The sequence below is a fragment of the Eulemur rufifrons genome, chromosome 14, assembly GCF_041146395.1.
Source record: "Eulemur rufifrons isolate Redbay chromosome 14, OSU_ERuf_1, whole genome shotgun sequence".
Taxonomy (NCBI): Eukaryota; Metazoa; Chordata; class Mammalia; order Primates; family Lemuridae; genus Eulemur; species Eulemur rufifrons.
In genome coordinates this window covers 12524887-12540172 of record NC_090996.1, presented here as the reverse complement: position 1 = coordinate 12540172, position 15286 = coordinate 12524887, and the positions used below count along the sequence as shown (strand labels likewise).

The 15286-nt window shown below is 49.4% G+C and overlaps 1 protein-coding gene across 4 annotated transcripts in view; it reads left to right on the top strand.

Moving 5' to 3' along the window:
* The window catches only part of CYTH3 (cytohesin 3), a 103292-nt gene that overhangs the window by 85997 nt on the left and 2009 nt on the right, over positions 1 to 15286 (top strand). For 2 of the 4 annotated variants that reach the window (XM_069486558.1, XM_069486561.1), the window contains exons 5-13: positions 931 to 1049; positions 4092 to 4172; positions 6594 to 6706; positions 7015 to 7163; positions 7406 to 7517; positions 12891 to 12967; positions 13081 to 13152; positions 13276 to 13430; positions 14056 to 14736. In XM_069486558.1, the coding sequence (XP_069342659.1) occupies positions 931 to 1049; positions 4092 to 4172; positions 6594 to 6706; positions 7015 to 7163; positions 7406 to 7517; positions 12891 to 12967; positions 13081 to 13152; positions 13276 to 13430; positions 14056 to 14128 (951 nt within the window). In that variant the 3' untranslated portion in view covers positions 14129 to 14736. Of the gene's footprint in view, positions 1 to 930; positions 1050 to 4091; positions 4173 to 6593; positions 6707 to 7014; positions 7164 to 7405; positions 7518 to 8004; positions 8008 to 12890; positions 12968 to 13080; positions 13153 to 13275; positions 13431 to 14055; positions 14738 to 15286 lie in introns of those variants that run through there. The other 2 variants (XM_069486562.1, XM_069486560.1) reach the window with 2 other exon arrangements.

The window sequence follows — 15286 nt, the reverse complement described above, 5'->3', positions numbered from 1 at the left end:
AAACCAGCTCTGAAGCTATGTCGGGTAAATTTTTGCTGCTATTATACGTCTTTGGGACTTCCCAGGAGACAGAATGCAGCTGACTCAGGACAAGGGTAGCCTCTTGCCTTTTGAGATTGTCAGCTATGCTGTAGGCCCTTAAAGTGGGCAGCATGAATTTTGACTGGCATAAGCTTGGTGGCACAGTGTTGTCAGTTAACATGTTTTCTGCCTCAGATAACAACATCCAGTGAAAAGTAATTCATGCAATGGAGGTTCATCTTTTCACACAGCTGCTGTAGCAGTAGGTGGCTCCCAAGTGGCAGGAGTGAGGACCCTGGTGCTCATCTTGGTCTTTCCCTTGTAAGATAGCCACTTGGCTCTGGTCATCCATCTGTATTTAAGGCAGGAAGGAGGAGGAGGAGCAGTGTCTGCTCAGGAGTTGCCATTTCCCAGGTGTTCCTGTCTGTCTGGCCAGATCTGTATCACAAGGTCATTTCTAGTTCCAAGGGAGGCTGCGAATCTGATGATCCTAGTGAAGGATGGCAGGGAAAAAGGAGGTTGGGTTGGCCAACCAGCAGCATCTATAACATACAGTGTGTTCCTCCCAGACACAAGGCAGATCATTTTCCTAAGTTTGGGAAATCTGATATTACTGTTATGTCTGCCTTTATAATTTCTAATAAGCACTTATAATGGTTTGTTCAGTAACCCATTTATTTGTCTTTTAACCTGTTAACTTGCCAGAAGGAATAACTGTGCTTTCTTTTGACAGATAAAATGTAGTATAGTGTTGTGAAAATCAGATTGTGCAATTGTATGGGTCTCTCTGGTATTATTTTTGCTGTGTCCCAAACAGTAAGGTCATTACACTGAGTGTATTTCTGTCTTTGAAAAATGAGTTTGAGTGACCCTCCTAACCAGTGCTTCCTTTCTAATGTTCTGCTTCAGGGAATTCAGTTTCTAATAGAAAATGACCTGCTACAGAGTTCCCCAGAAGACGTCGCCCAGTTCCTTTATAAAGGAGAAGGCCTAAATAAGACTGTCATTGGGGACTATCTGGGGGAAAGGTAAGTTGAAGGAGGATGAGCAGCTCTACGTGGGCCCACCTGGCCCTGCAGCCTGGCCTGGGCTCACGTTCCCCTTTAGGGGCTCTTTCAGCCTACGGGCATGACACAGCCGTGGGGTGTCGGTGGGCTATTGGGGTGCACGTGCTCCTCCCCGGTGCAGTCACTTCCTCCCCTGAGTCTGTGTGAGGAGAGAGAGGTGTTAGGGTATTCTGGGGCCAGGTGGGATCTGTATTCCTCTGGAATCCTTTATTCAGGCAACCATGACAGAACCCACAATGCCATGCCTCTTTCTCCTGCTCTTGGAAAGCAACTTAATTATCTTTTGTTTTGTCCAGAAATACACTAGATTTCTTAGTGGTTTTCTTTCCCTTATTACTTGGGGTATGAGTAAAGGTGTAAAATTATTTTTTTAAAATGAAAAGCGGCAGGTCAGATTTATTTTCTCAAACTTCTCCACTATAAGTCCATTTACTGTGGTTAGCAGAGGTTAGGGCAAGAATGCTAAGGCAGCACATCCCTGAATGTGTCAAAATAGACTTTGTCAAGGACAAAAAGAGAGTGTTTTTAAACAAAAGCCCAAGAGTTGCTAAATTAGGGTGATTTCTGTTTCTAGCTTTACACTGAAAATACTTGATCAAAAGTGGAACACTTCCCAACTCATTCTGTGAGGCCAGTTCTACCAGATATCAAAGCAGACAAAGGTATCACAAGAAAACTACAAACCAATAATATCTCTGACTATAGAAGCAAAAATCTCAACAAATTAATAGCAAATTAAATCCAACAATACATAAAAAGGATTATCCTCTGAGTGGGATTTATCCCATGAATACAAGGTTACTTCAACATACAAAAGTCAATTAAAGTAATATAGCAGTAGAATAAAAGGCAAAATCCACATGATCATTCTAATAAATGCAAGAAAAGCATTTGTCAGAATTCAACACTGCTTCATTATAAAAAGACTCAAAAAACTAGGACTAGAAGGGAACTTCTTCAACATGATGGGGAGGGCACTTATGAAAAACCCACAGCAGAACATCTTACTTAATGGTGGCAGACTGCTTTCTCCCTAAGAGCAAGACGAGGCTATCTGTTCTCCCTACTGCTGTTCAACCTGGTGCTGGCGCTTCTCGCCAAGGCAGTTAGGTAAGAAAATGAAAGTAAAGACATCCAGATTAGAAAGGAAGAAATAAAACTATATTTGCAGATGACATGATCATGTATGTAGAAAATCCTAAGGAATCACCAAAAACTATTAGAAATAATAAACAAGTTCAGTAAGGTTGCAGGATACAAGAGCAATATACAAAGTTCAGTTTATTTCTATATAGTATGGTAGCAATGGGTGAACTGAAAAGGATATTAAGAAGATAGCTCCATTAAAAAGAATAAAATACTTAGGAATAAATTTAACAGAAGTGCAAAATTTTTACTCTGAAAACTACAAAGCATTGTTGACAAAAACTAAAAGACCTAAATAAATGGAAAGACATCCCATAAGCATGGATTAGAAGACTTGTTGCTACGATGGCAGTACTTCCCACATTGATCTATAGATTTAATGCATTCCCTATCAAAATCCCAGCTGACTTCTTTGCAGAAGTTGACGAGCTCATCCTAAAATTAATTTGGAAATTCAAGGACTCCAGAATAGCCACAACACTCTTAAAAAAAAAAAAAGAACAAAAGTTGGAAAACTCACACTTCCCAATTACAAAATAGACTAAAGCTACACTAATCAAGACAGTGTAGGATAATTATAAGTATAGATATATAGATCATGGAATAAAATTTCTAATCCAGGCTGGGCACAGTGGCTCACACTGGTAATCCTAGCACTGTGGGAGGCCCAGAGGATTGCTTAAGGTCAGGAGTTCAAGACCAGCCTGAGCAACAGCAAGACCCCGTCTCCACTAAAAATAGAAAAAATTATCCAGGCATGGTAGTGCGTGCCTGTAGTCCCAGCTACTTGGGAGGCTGAGGCAGGGAGGGTTGCTTGCAACCAGGAGTTTGAAGTTGCAGTGAGCTATGATGATACCACTGCACTCTAGCTGGGGCGACAGAGTGAGACTCTGTCTCAAAAAAAAATTGTGAATCCAGAAATAAACCTTCATATTTACTGTGAAATGATTTTCAGCAAGAGTGCCAAGATAATTCAATGGGGGAAAGAATAATCTTTTCAATAAATTGTGGTGAGGCAACTGGAAATCCACATGCAAAAGAATGGAATTGGATCCCTTACCATGTACAAAATTTAAAATGGAGCAAGGACCTAAATGTGAGAACTTAAAACTATAAGACATTTAGAAGAAAACACAGGGGTAAATCTTTGTGATCTTGAAATAGGCAAACGTTTCTTAGATACAATATCAAAAGCACAAACAACAAATGAAAAAGGTAAACTGATATCAAAATTAAATGTTTTGTGCTTCAGAGGATACCATCAAGAAAATGAAAAGATGACCCACAGAATAGGAGAAAATATTTGTAAATCATATGTAAACCTGATAAGGACTTATATCTAGAATATATAAAGAACTGTTACAACTAGGAGCAAAAATAAAAGTAACTCACTTATATTAATAAAATGGACAAAGGATCTGAATAGACATTTCTCCAAAGAAGATATACAAATGGCCAAAAACACACGAAAAAGTGCTCAAAGTAATTAATTATCAGGGAAATGCAAATCAAAACCACAGTGAGATACCCCTTCACAGCCAGTATGATGGCTATAATAAGCACATCATAAATGTCAGCAAGGATGTGGAGAAATCGAACTCTTATACATTGCTGATGAGATGCAAATGGGTACTTTGGAAATAAGTTTGGCATTTCCTCAAAATGCTAAATAAACTTACTACGTAACCCAGTAATTCCACTCCTAGATACATACCCAAGAGAAATAAAAATGTGTGGTCATGGAAAGAGCTGTGCATGAATGTTCATAGCCACATTATTCAAATGGGATATGTTTTTCTTTTAAAATAATTGTGATAACATGCATTAGGCTTAAAACTTATTTCTTTTCTTTCCTAGGGATGAATTTAATATTAAAGTTCTTCAAGCTTTTGTAGAACTCCATGAGTTTGCCGATCTCAACCTCGTACAAGCCTTAAGGTTAGCGTTTGGTTGTATGTGGAGTGTGGACCAGATGGGGAAGGCCAGAAAATTGCTGCCTCAACAGTAGTGATTGTTAATTCACTCTGGACAGCTCAGGGGGAGCTGTGGGAATCTCTGTAGACGTTGGCTTCTTGTTCCAGATGATGCCGTTAATGTTGTGGGACATTCAGCGGCCCTAGACAGAAAGCAGGACACACACTCAAGGATAGGTGTCATACTTTCCTCATTATGACTGCTGGTTCTGCCTTCCATTCACAGTTTCCTTTTTTCCATCTTTAATTATATTTGGCAGCTACATGTATGCTTTTTTCCCATGCTCTGTACGGTGTGGCTTCAGCTACATGCAGACCCACTTCCTGCCAGATTTGGCTTCAAGTACCAAGTGCATGGTTGCCCCAAGTGTGTGAGGGAGGCTGTAGACGTCCCACCATAGGAGGCCACCTCTAGTCCCATCTTGTCCAAGGAAAGCCGGCCTCCCTGTCTGTCATCTGGGGTGGACAGAGGAGGATGGCCCTTAGACACCCTCCTGTGGCCATGTTATGGCTTCCATGGTGCATTCCCTGGATACCCCTCAGGCTGCTGTTCCTGCACTGCTGAAACAAAGTCTTCTTGTCTCCTTCCTTGGCATTCAGTGGGGCTCCTAGGCTCTTCGTCTGTTCCAGTCTTGATCCTAAGCTATTACCCAGCAGCAAACAGGGCCTGGCTTAAGGGGTGGGAGTAGGGGAGGAGCAGGGCCTCTGCTGGGAACCACCTCTGCCTTTTCTCTGGCTGAGGAAATCATGGCTGCCATGTCTAGTTAGTAGTCTCAGACCTTCTCCCCATACTCTGTTCTAGTTTACGTGGCCTTACCTTAGCTGCACACTGAAGTGTTGGCAGTGTTTCTGTGTGAACCTCGTGACATGCTCAGCAGCTCAGCCTGGGGCTGAATGGTGCTGATAGTTAGCAACAGATGAGAAGCCTGCAGCCATAATTCAAGTTTATCAGATTCAGTTTTTGAAAGCTGTGCATCCAGGGAGAGGTGTAGGCTGGTGAGTCTGGGAGGTGTGTTCAGCATGGCCATTATAGCTGTGATTCATTTCTTTTTGTCTGTTGGTCTCTGGCCCAGAGCCAAAGAAATTCCTAATAAATCCCACAGGTGTTGAAGTCTGGTGCAGCCCTGCAGTAGGTCAGGTGAGGGCACAGGGGTTGGGTGGGGGCCAGGTCCTCTAGTCTGAGGAGCTGCCCTAAGGATTTTGGCTTTTACTCTAAGGGAAACCTGTGAGGGGCAGAGGGCAGGCAGGCTTACTTAGAGCATATCACCTGCTGGGGGGTGCAGCAGTGGACAGGACCAGTGTTTTGCTGGTGAACATGGGGCAGAGGGAAGGAGAGTCAGGGATGGCCCTGGGGTGGGTGACCCAAGAGAGCAAAGGATGGACAGCCACGTGGAGTTGGAAGGCTGTTGATGCAGGCTGGGCCAAGGAGATGAATCCTGGCTGAGGGCGTCCTGAATGTGGCTGGAATCCCAGGAAGAGAGAACAGAGGAGGGACGTTAGGTAGTGGCCCCATTTAAGGGACTTGCAGAGGAGCAAGAGCCCCAGCAGGGATGAGAGCATGTCCTCTCATCTGATTGCTGGTAGCATCGGTATTTTAATACTGCGGACAGCCCAGAAACTTAATTGGAGCCCTTAGGTCTACGCTGAGCCCCAGTCCTTGTGCTAAATCTGCTGCAGCGTCAGTTGTTGCTGAGAAGCTGGTGTGTGAGGTAGTGGCTGGCCATGGGTTCCAGCAGGGAATAAGACAGGCTGCAGCCCCTGCCCTGGAGCTCCCAGCCAGGGAGTGGCAGGCAGTGGATGGAGGGACTTGGTGGTGGTGGGTGACAGAGAAGGGGGCTGGGGGTTGTAGTTCTAGGCAGGGCAGCCCCAGGAGACCTTGGTGAGCAGGGGCTATCTGAGGACAGCAGCATCTGCGGGCTGGGTCTGAGATTGGGGTGTCTGCCCAGCAAGGCACCCGTCAGTGTGGGTGGGGCCTTGGAAGCCATTCTGTCAACTATGGATTTGCCCTGTGGGTGGGAGTCCTGAGAGGGGAACATGGTCCTGTCAGGATTGCATGGCGTGGGGATGTGTCAGGGCTCTGGTGATCACCTGGCAGGAGCAGATGGTGGTAGAGAAGTGCAGGGGTCCTGGATGTTTATTTTAAGGTGGAGGCAACAGGCCTTGCTGCTGAAATGGTTATAGTCACAAAAAAAGATGGGCAATCAGTAAATGTGTCTTGGATTATTGAATGGAAGGAGACTGAATCCTTCTTCTCCTTCCCAGCTCTGTGCCCCTCCATCCCCCTCCCAGAGCTGTACCCCAGGCTAGGAAGAAGTTGCCCTTTGTGCCATGAGGCTGGTTCAGTTCTCATGCACAGTCATTCCATGAAGTTTTTGTTTCTCTGCAGGCAGTTCTTGTGGAGCTTCAGACTTCCAGGGGAGGCTCAGAAAATCGATCGCATGATGGAGGCTTTCGCTTCTCGCTACTGTCTGTGCAACCCTGGGGTCTTCCAGTCCACAGGTCAGTGCAGAGCTTGAGCTCGGGCCCTTCATTGGCCAAAGCCTCTGGGTCTGGAAGAGGGATCCCCCGGCAGGCACAGTCCTAGCATGTGTTCCCAGGGACCTGCCTTCCCCTAGGTGGGACAGGCCTGCCTATGGCTACTGGCTGGACCTGCTCACACTTGCAGGAAGCTGCCGCTTCAGAGGATGGGCCTGTGGGATCAGGTGCCTCCTGCCAGGTGTCCTTAGTCGGGTGTGCCCACAACACACATAGGTGTCCACACCCTCTACGTGTGGCTGAGCCTCCCGCTGTCTTCCTCTGTGTTGTAGACACGTGTTATGTGCTATCGTTTGCAATCATCATGCTCAACACCAGCCTGCACAACCACAACGTGCGTGACAAGCCCACGGCAGAGCGGTTCATAACCATGAACCGCGGCATCAATGAGGGCGGGGACCTCCCTGAGGAACTGCTGAGGGTGAGTTCTGGCAGGAGCCTGCTTGTGAGCTGTGTCTCGGGAGGGAGTTTAATATTCAGGATTATCAAATTTTATGAAAATTGGCAGCACCAGTCTGTTGCTCTAAACACATCTTTCTAGAGTCTCCTTACCACCCTGGTTCTGCTGAGTTACATACTAGTTCTGCACTTGACAGAGAGAGAAAGAATGGGCCCTTCTCCTCTGTTTGAATTGCGACTTTGCTGGTTTTTTCCTCCTTGCAGAATTTGTATGAAAGTATTAAGAATGAGCCATTTAAAATCCCAGAGGACGACGGGAATGACTTGACGCACACCTTCTTCAACCCTGACCGGGAAGGCTGGCTCCTGAAGCTGGGTGAGCGGCCTGGCCGAGCGGGACCCAGGCTGTGGCCCCTCAGCCCACGGCAGCAGCCCCTGAGGGGTTCCTCCCAAGCTCATCATAGCGAATGCCCCTAACCACATGCAGAGACGATAAAAAGAAAATGCAGTTAAGCCAGAGTCCACTCTTGGTATCTCATGTCCCACAACCGCTGACCACTTCTCTGAACTGTAGCATCTTAGAGCGAGGCCACCCTCACAGCATCCATGGCAGGGAATAATGCCTAGGCTGCACGACCCGTCCCAGAAAACTGCTAAGTTTAGTGTCCAGACAAATCCAGGGCAGTTTTCTGTACGAGAAGCAAGTGCATTTATCTCCAAAGAGCCTGTGTGCCTTTCTCGTGGTTTGGCGTGGCTGTGATTTCTGACGCGTGGTTTAAATGTGCCTTCTTGTTGTTTTCCTTCTGCCTGTGGCTCCCACCTTTCTGTTCTGTGACGGGCTGTCCCTGCTTGTCCTGCGTTAGGAGGTACGTACCCAGTGGCTTCCTGCCCCTCCCTCAGCGGCTCATTCCTCTCTCGGTTTCTCTCCCCCACGTTGGTCTGTGTGAAGCTCCGATCTGTGGCTGCCATTCATCCGATCCATTTGGCTTTGGACTTGCTGGGGTCAGCGTCGTGCACGGTGTGGTGAATGCAACACCCACCCCCAAGGGCAGGGCCAAGAGTGGCGGGGACCTGGAGTGCATGGGGACGCTGTGTGGGAACAGGCTTACCCCCCTTGTCTTTAGGGTCTGCAGCAGCGAGAAAGCTGGTCACCAGCCCTGTCCCTGCGGCATCACCAGTCACCCTTCATACTAACCAGCCGTGCATGTTTGCACCCGCCCCCCCATGAAAAGACTGGGAATGTTCTAAAGGCTTCCTCACCATTGACAAGCTGGATGGCTTTTATACTTGATGGGCAATTTTAGGAATTTTTAGGGGTTATTTTGACTTGGGTGAGGCAGGCGGGGGGGGAGATTTCTGCCTTACACTGACAGTAAAGATGTGGCAACTGTCTTTTACCCAAGCACTTCTGAGAACAAATTGTTGCTATGTAGCATCTCAGACACAAGAACTCGAGAATTCTGGTGTTTTTTAATTTTACTGAGGGAGGAAGGGACATGGCATGATGATAATGTGATAGGCACAGTCCTCTTTAGCCGACAGGACAGGGTGTGCCCCATGGCTCTGCCATTCCCATGGGGGTCTTCAACCCTGGCCATTGCTCTTTGGCCTTTTCTGGCTATGCTGAGGTTTAGGGCAGTTCTGGATGTTTGGCTAAAAACCTAGTACCATGGCCTTGGACTTGGGTGCCAGAGTGACCGTAGATCTATACCTTATTCAGATTTCATCACAGCCGTGGGCCTGGACCGAGAGCAAGAGGAGGGATGATGTATCAGAACACCGGCAGTTGCACAGGGCTGCAGTAGGTGGGGTGTTTGCCAGATTCAGTGCCTCCCTTCTGTTTCCCACAGTGCTCGCAAGTGCCGCCTCGAGGGACAGTGACACTGTCAACCTGCCTGGCAGCTAGGGTGGCCTCAGTTTTGCCAGGGGAGGGGGCTGGCTGTAAAGACATAAATTAGTGAATGAAAGCGAGGCATGACAGAGCCTGTGTTGTCTAACCTACTCCTGGACGAGGACAAGGAGCATGGCAGGAGCTGCTTCTGCACAGGGTGGGGGCGGCCTCAGCAGGCAGGGGCTGCTCTGTGGCACCAGCTACCTTGGCCCCTCTCTTCCCTGGGCAGCTTGTATGTCCACTCTGCTCTCAGGAGTTAAGTCCAAGACCAAACGCTTACAAGCTGTCACCATCCCTAGAGCAGGTTTCCCAGCTCTCTGGTGGGCTGGATTAACCAGTGCTGGGTTTTCTTTCCAGAGCCTCTGGGTACCCCGAGATGCTTCTGCCCATGGGCCTCCTCCTAGCTGTGTGAAGGAGCCAAGTTGTTGGCACCGAGGCACAGGCCCTGCCACTAGATGGCCAGGTGGTGTTGGTCCCCAAAGAGCTGGGGAGGCAGCAGAGTTACCAGAAGCCAATTCTGAAGGCTCATTGGGTCAGCCCCAAAGGTAATCCTGCTCTGAGGTCACAGAGTCCCTCCCCAGCACAGGGCTAGCACAGCTGGGACACAGGGCCTTGGCTAGAGGCATGAGATGGGTGCAGAATCGAGAATGTGTGTTTCCAAGCACACACTCGGAAGTGTAATCCAGCTTTAATTGAATTCTTACTGTAAACTGAATTTTAGAGTAGGTGGTCTTTTTTTCTTTCTTTTCTTTTTTCTTTCTTTTTTTTTTTTAGAGACAGTGTTTCACTCTCACCCAGGCTGTAGGCTGGAGTGTGGCAGCACCGTTGTAGCCTCCCAAGTGACTAGTGCTACAGGTGCATCATGCCTGGCTAATTTTCCTGTTTCGTTTTGTTTTGTTTTAAGAGATGGGGGTCTCCCTATGTTGCCCAGGCTGGTTTTAAACTTCTGGCTTCAAGCGATCCCCCTGCCTTGGCCTCCCAAAGTGTTGGGATTACAGGCATGAGCCATTGCGCCTGGCCCTGCAGGTGGTCTTTAAAAAGACCTGAATGCTTTGCCAGAGCATAGGAACATTGTGGTGTACACAGGTATGGCTTATGATTGTCAAGTAATTTAAGACACTGAGTTTTGACAATCAACTGTATTGTAAACATAGGATGTGGTGAGAGTTGAGCTGAGAAACTTGAGGAGAAAAGGCATACACAGGTCTGCCTGTTCATGCATATGTACACGTTGCACATGTGCACACACCTGGGAACAGCAGTGAAAGTAGAGGGAAATTTACAAAGAGACGGTGGGTCTTATACCATTTAGGAGAAGCCAGATTCCTGTCTGCAGGTGAGAGTGTTGTGTGGTGTGGCCAGAAACACGTGTGAACAGAACCTGCTGTGGCTCTGAGACCAAGGGCCTCACCCTGGCCCTGTTGGGCCCACGTCTTAACTGGGAGGTGCCTGGGCTGCGCTGGGCTCTGGGGCGGCCTAGATGACACACCTTAGTCTGGGCATCTGCAGCCCCAGCCTGTGGGGCTCCCCTGGCCCCAAGGACTGGACAGGAGTTGGGCTTTTCAGACATGCTGCTGACTCTGGTTCAATGCCAGACCCGAGCCCAGGACGGGAGATGAGAGGCCTTTCTGGGAAATGCCCTTGTGTGGGGCCAGGCCGCGTAGAGGTGAGCAGAGTGTGCAGACCAGCCCTTAATCATCCACCATAAAAGCATGAAAGAGAAGAGCAGGTGCTGGACAGAGACAGGGATGCACAGCCTGGGGGCTCTTGGCCAGATGTTCTGAGAACTTGAGGCTGTCCATAGAGTGTGGATCTCATTTGAGCACAGGTGGGGCCCTTTGGGGGCTTCAAGCAGAGAGACATCAATGCATGTTTTTCAGAAGATGTCTCTGCTGTTTGGAGGACAGTGGCCTGGGCACCAGCATGGCTGGAGAAGGGCCTGCTCTGGAAGTCTCTGGAAGGAGGCAGAGGTCATGGTGATGGATGTCATGGTGGTGGAGGTTGCTGTCAGCTGATTCTACTGTAGCACCTCGGGGCTGGGGGCAAGTGTCTGGAAAGAATCAATGTTGTCCTCCTGTTCCCATGATCTTAGGGGGACATAGAATGCCTCTCTCTGTCCCCATGTCCCTTGTGTCACTGGAGAACTTTGGGACAAGTCAAAGTTGCCCAGAGGGTCTCTTCTTACTCCTGAACTGGACCTCCCTGTTATGCTCCTGCAGACCTGGGAGAATTCATGGCCAAGGGCTGGCATGAATCATGAAGCCCAAAATGAGACCACGGACACCAGTGCCCCTGGGAGCTGTAGGCCTTGCGTGCCCAAGCTGTGCTAGGTCTCCAAGGGAATGAATAGGATGGGCCCCATGCCGTGGGGAGCAGAGGGTTCCAGTGGTGAAGCTGCACACGGGTTTGGGGAGCTGGAGCCCAGGCCAGAGGACAGGAGAGATGTTGGCAAGAAGGAATTTTGCTCCAGGCTGGAGGAGTGTCCTGAACAAAGGCCTTGTTGGCATGAAGGCATGAGCTAGGGGGCTCAGGGAGTGTCTGAGGGCTGGGGAGATGCAGTGGCAATCTCTGGAGGGACATGGTCAGATGGGTGTTTGGACAGACCCTCTGATAGGTGGGGTGGGTTGCTGGTGAGGATGGAGCCACATGGCAGGTCTGTCTGGGGTGAGGGAGGGACAGCTGGACGTCTTTGGTTGTGGTGGCCTACAGTAGGCTGCCTTAGGCCATCAGAGGGGCTAAGGAGTGAGGCAGGGTGAGAGGGCCCCAGACAGCTGCTGCGATCCCCCTCCACACTCCAACACCACCGGGCCAGGGCCACTTCCCTCCTGCAGCTGGTCGTTTCCTCACCCTGGGTCTCTGCAAACCACAGCCCAGTCGGAGGCCAGGGAAGCCCCCACCTGAACCCTGGGGACATCCAGCTTCCAGGGACCCAGCACCCCTCACGTTTCCTGGTGACTGGCACGGCCCTCCTGCTACGCTGTCTTCATGGCCCAGCTCCCGCACCAGCCTGCATGTGGGGAGGGACTCTGACCCACGGCCCCCGAGGGCTCCTCTCTTGCTTGTGTGTTGTAGGGGAAGCCACTGTGGGAACCATGAGGCAGGAGAGCCGCCTCTTACCTAGTATCCAGACAGCACTTGGATTTGTTGCCATGAGCATGTTTTTCTCTTTGAATTATTTAAACAAATCAAAACTTCATGTCAGAAGCAAGGGCTAGCAGTTGAAGTCAGTTTGACTGTCTCTGAATATTTAAGGGTAAAAGAGATTTCCTTTGCCGCAGTAAAAGGAGAGTAGGTACAGATGAGTCGTGTGTGTGTGTGTGTGTGTGTGTGTGTACACGTATGCACCAGATCTTGTTAAAAGATTAATTCAATCTAATAATTCCCTGGGCCTAGGGGTAATTGATTTTGATGGATCCCAGGGCCGCCCAAAGCACTCAGTAATGTGATAACCACCCTGACGTAATAGGATTAAGCCCTGGACGGACCCGGGTGAGCCGGCACTGACTTCATCATGTTGTCATTTCATGTGGGGAAATTACGCCCATCCACTACAACTAACCCTTCCAGGAAGCAGATTTGAAAAGCGATTGTGTCACCGAGGGTGCCCCATGGTGCTGTGAGGGGGCACCTGTGCGGGCCTGGGTGGGGGTGCATGCGGGGCCCACTCGACAGCCAGGCCTCACAGCTCATCCGGGACTTTGCTGACTGCGGTCAGAGCATCGAAGGATACTTATGCAAGCTTGGCTCCTGGTGGCCTTTCTGAAAATGCAATAGTTTGTGTAGGTCCTGGGCCCCCTTCTGGGCCCTCGGGCCCTTGCAGCACGGAGCTCCTGACTCATGAGGCCCTTCTGCTTCTAGGAGGGCGCGTGAAGACCTGGAAGCGCCGATGGTTCATCCTGACAGACAACTGCCTCTATTACTTTGAATACACGACAGTAAGTAAGGGCTGGCCTGCCTGGTCCTCCTCATAACCAGAGCCACCCCTGTGCTGGGGGACCCTCAGGCCAGTGACCTGCAGTGGGTCCAGCAGTGCACCTTTCTCTTGCAGGATAAGGAGCCCAGGGGAATCATCCCGTTGGAAAATCTCAGCATCAGGGAGGTGGAAGACCCCCGGAAACCTGTAAGCTGCTTCGTTTTGCAACTTCTCTCCTTTCAACCAGCTGGGACCCACACTCCCTGGCTGCACCAGAACCTTCCCCTAGAGCCCCTGTGACGGCCTCTCCTCTCTTTCTTTCTCCACCAGAACTGTTTTGAGCTTTATAATCCAAGCCACAAAGGGCAGGTCATCAAAGCCTGTAAGACGGAAGCGGACGGCCGCGTGGTGGAGGGGAACCATGTGGTGTACCGGATCTCCGCCCCCAGCCCTGAGGAGAAGGAGGAGTGGATGAAATCCATCAGGTGAGTGCAGGGCCTCGGCACAGGGTTCAGTTGCAGAGGGGGAGAGCGTGTGCACGAGAACGCCTGCCTGAGGACACAGACGCTTCCGTGTGCAAGAAGTGACCCTTCTGGCCGGGCGCGGTGGCTCACGCCTGTAATCCTAGCACTCTGGGAGGCCGAGGTGGGCGGATCGTTTGAGCTCAGGAGTTCGAGACCAGCCTGAGCGAGAGCGAGACCCCATCTCTACTAAAAATAGAAAGAAATTATATGGACAGCTAAAAATATATATAGAAAAAATTAGCGGGGCATGGTGGTGCATGCCTGTAGTCCCAGCTACTCGGGAGGCTGAGACAGGAGGATCGCTTGAGCTCAGGAGTTTGAGGTTGCTGTGAGCTAGGCTGACGCCACGGCACTCACTCTAGCCTGGGCAACAGAGTGAGACTCTGTCTCAAAAAAAAAAGAAAAAAAAAAGAAGTGACCCTTCTGCCTCCAGAGACTCCCAGGAGGTCCGGGCTGCTGAAGCCGCCGCACAGTTCAGAGTCTGCCTTGTTCCAGGAACCTTCCAGGGGTGGTGGGAGAGAGGTTTGTGCTCCCCACGGCCAGCGCCATCCTCTGACTTGACATGCTTGTTTTCCTTTTTCACCAGGGCGAGTATCAGTAGGGATCCCTTCTATGACATGCTGGCAACAAGGAAACGAAGGATTGCCAATAAAAAATAGAGCATTCCCGGCTTGAACAGGTGAAAGTAAAGACCCCAACCCCACAGCAGACAGTGACTGAGGCTTCCCTGAGATGCCTTGAGCTGCCACGCCCTGAGATGGCGTAGCCGGGAGGTGGTGGTCCTGTGGGTGCTCACAGCTTCTCCAGAAAGAGCACCCATGGCCCAAACTGCATATCCTGAAGCCTTGTGCTGTGGTCTGGGATCGGGTCAGCTTCAGGAGCACTTCCTTCCTGCGACAGTTGGTGCCCACCGAGGGAGGCGCCCAAACGGCGCACCCCCCGCTTTCTCAGCAGCAGCGCCTGGTGGTTCAGCCGAGAAACCTGTGCAGCAGATGCGGGATGCGTTTCCATAGGCGGGAGCCTCGTCTGAACCATGCCAAACGTGCTCACTCGTGGCAGTGTTAACTGTTCTAGAAGCCGCTGTTTTATATCAAAACAGGAAAGGAAAAGCTACCGATTTTTTATTCAGAATTTTTTCGCAGATATACAGGATTATAGCTTTTATATGCCTTTTTATATCCTCAAATTATAACAAGATACTTTCTAACAGTAGTATTTTTAGAATGGCAGCTATAAAGTTAACTCCTGGACATAAGTATATACTGTGCACTGAAAAAAAAAAAAAAAATATATATATATATATGCAGCACCCAAAGGGCGGGCCGGGGGCACTTGCACTTGGGTGGAAGCTGGTGCGGGGCCTGTGGGGGGGCCACTCTGGGGAGGGAGGCACCGCTGTCCTGAAGAGGCTTCAGTGTGCTTCAGCTCAGACTTTTTGGCCCCACAAATACTTTCTAAAGAAACAAATCATTAAAATACAATGATTATGGTTTGGGGGTGTTCATCCCGTAACTGCTGAATCCTAGGAAACAGCACTTTTCCCCTGGACACAGATTGTCCATATGTTGAACCACATGTAACTGCTCATATTTGACTGTTTTTGATCTACGTGAACAGTTTCATGTGGTTCCTCTGAACACATGGGTCAGACCAGCTTTTGACCCCATCCGTCGCTATTTAAAACCTTGGGCCAGATGAGTGTTTATTTTACTGACCTTATAATTTGACCAGATTTCTTAATGGAATGAATGGACATATAAGTAACTAGAAATAATCAGTCTTACTCCTCTTGTAGTTCGCCGTGTCTTCACAGATTT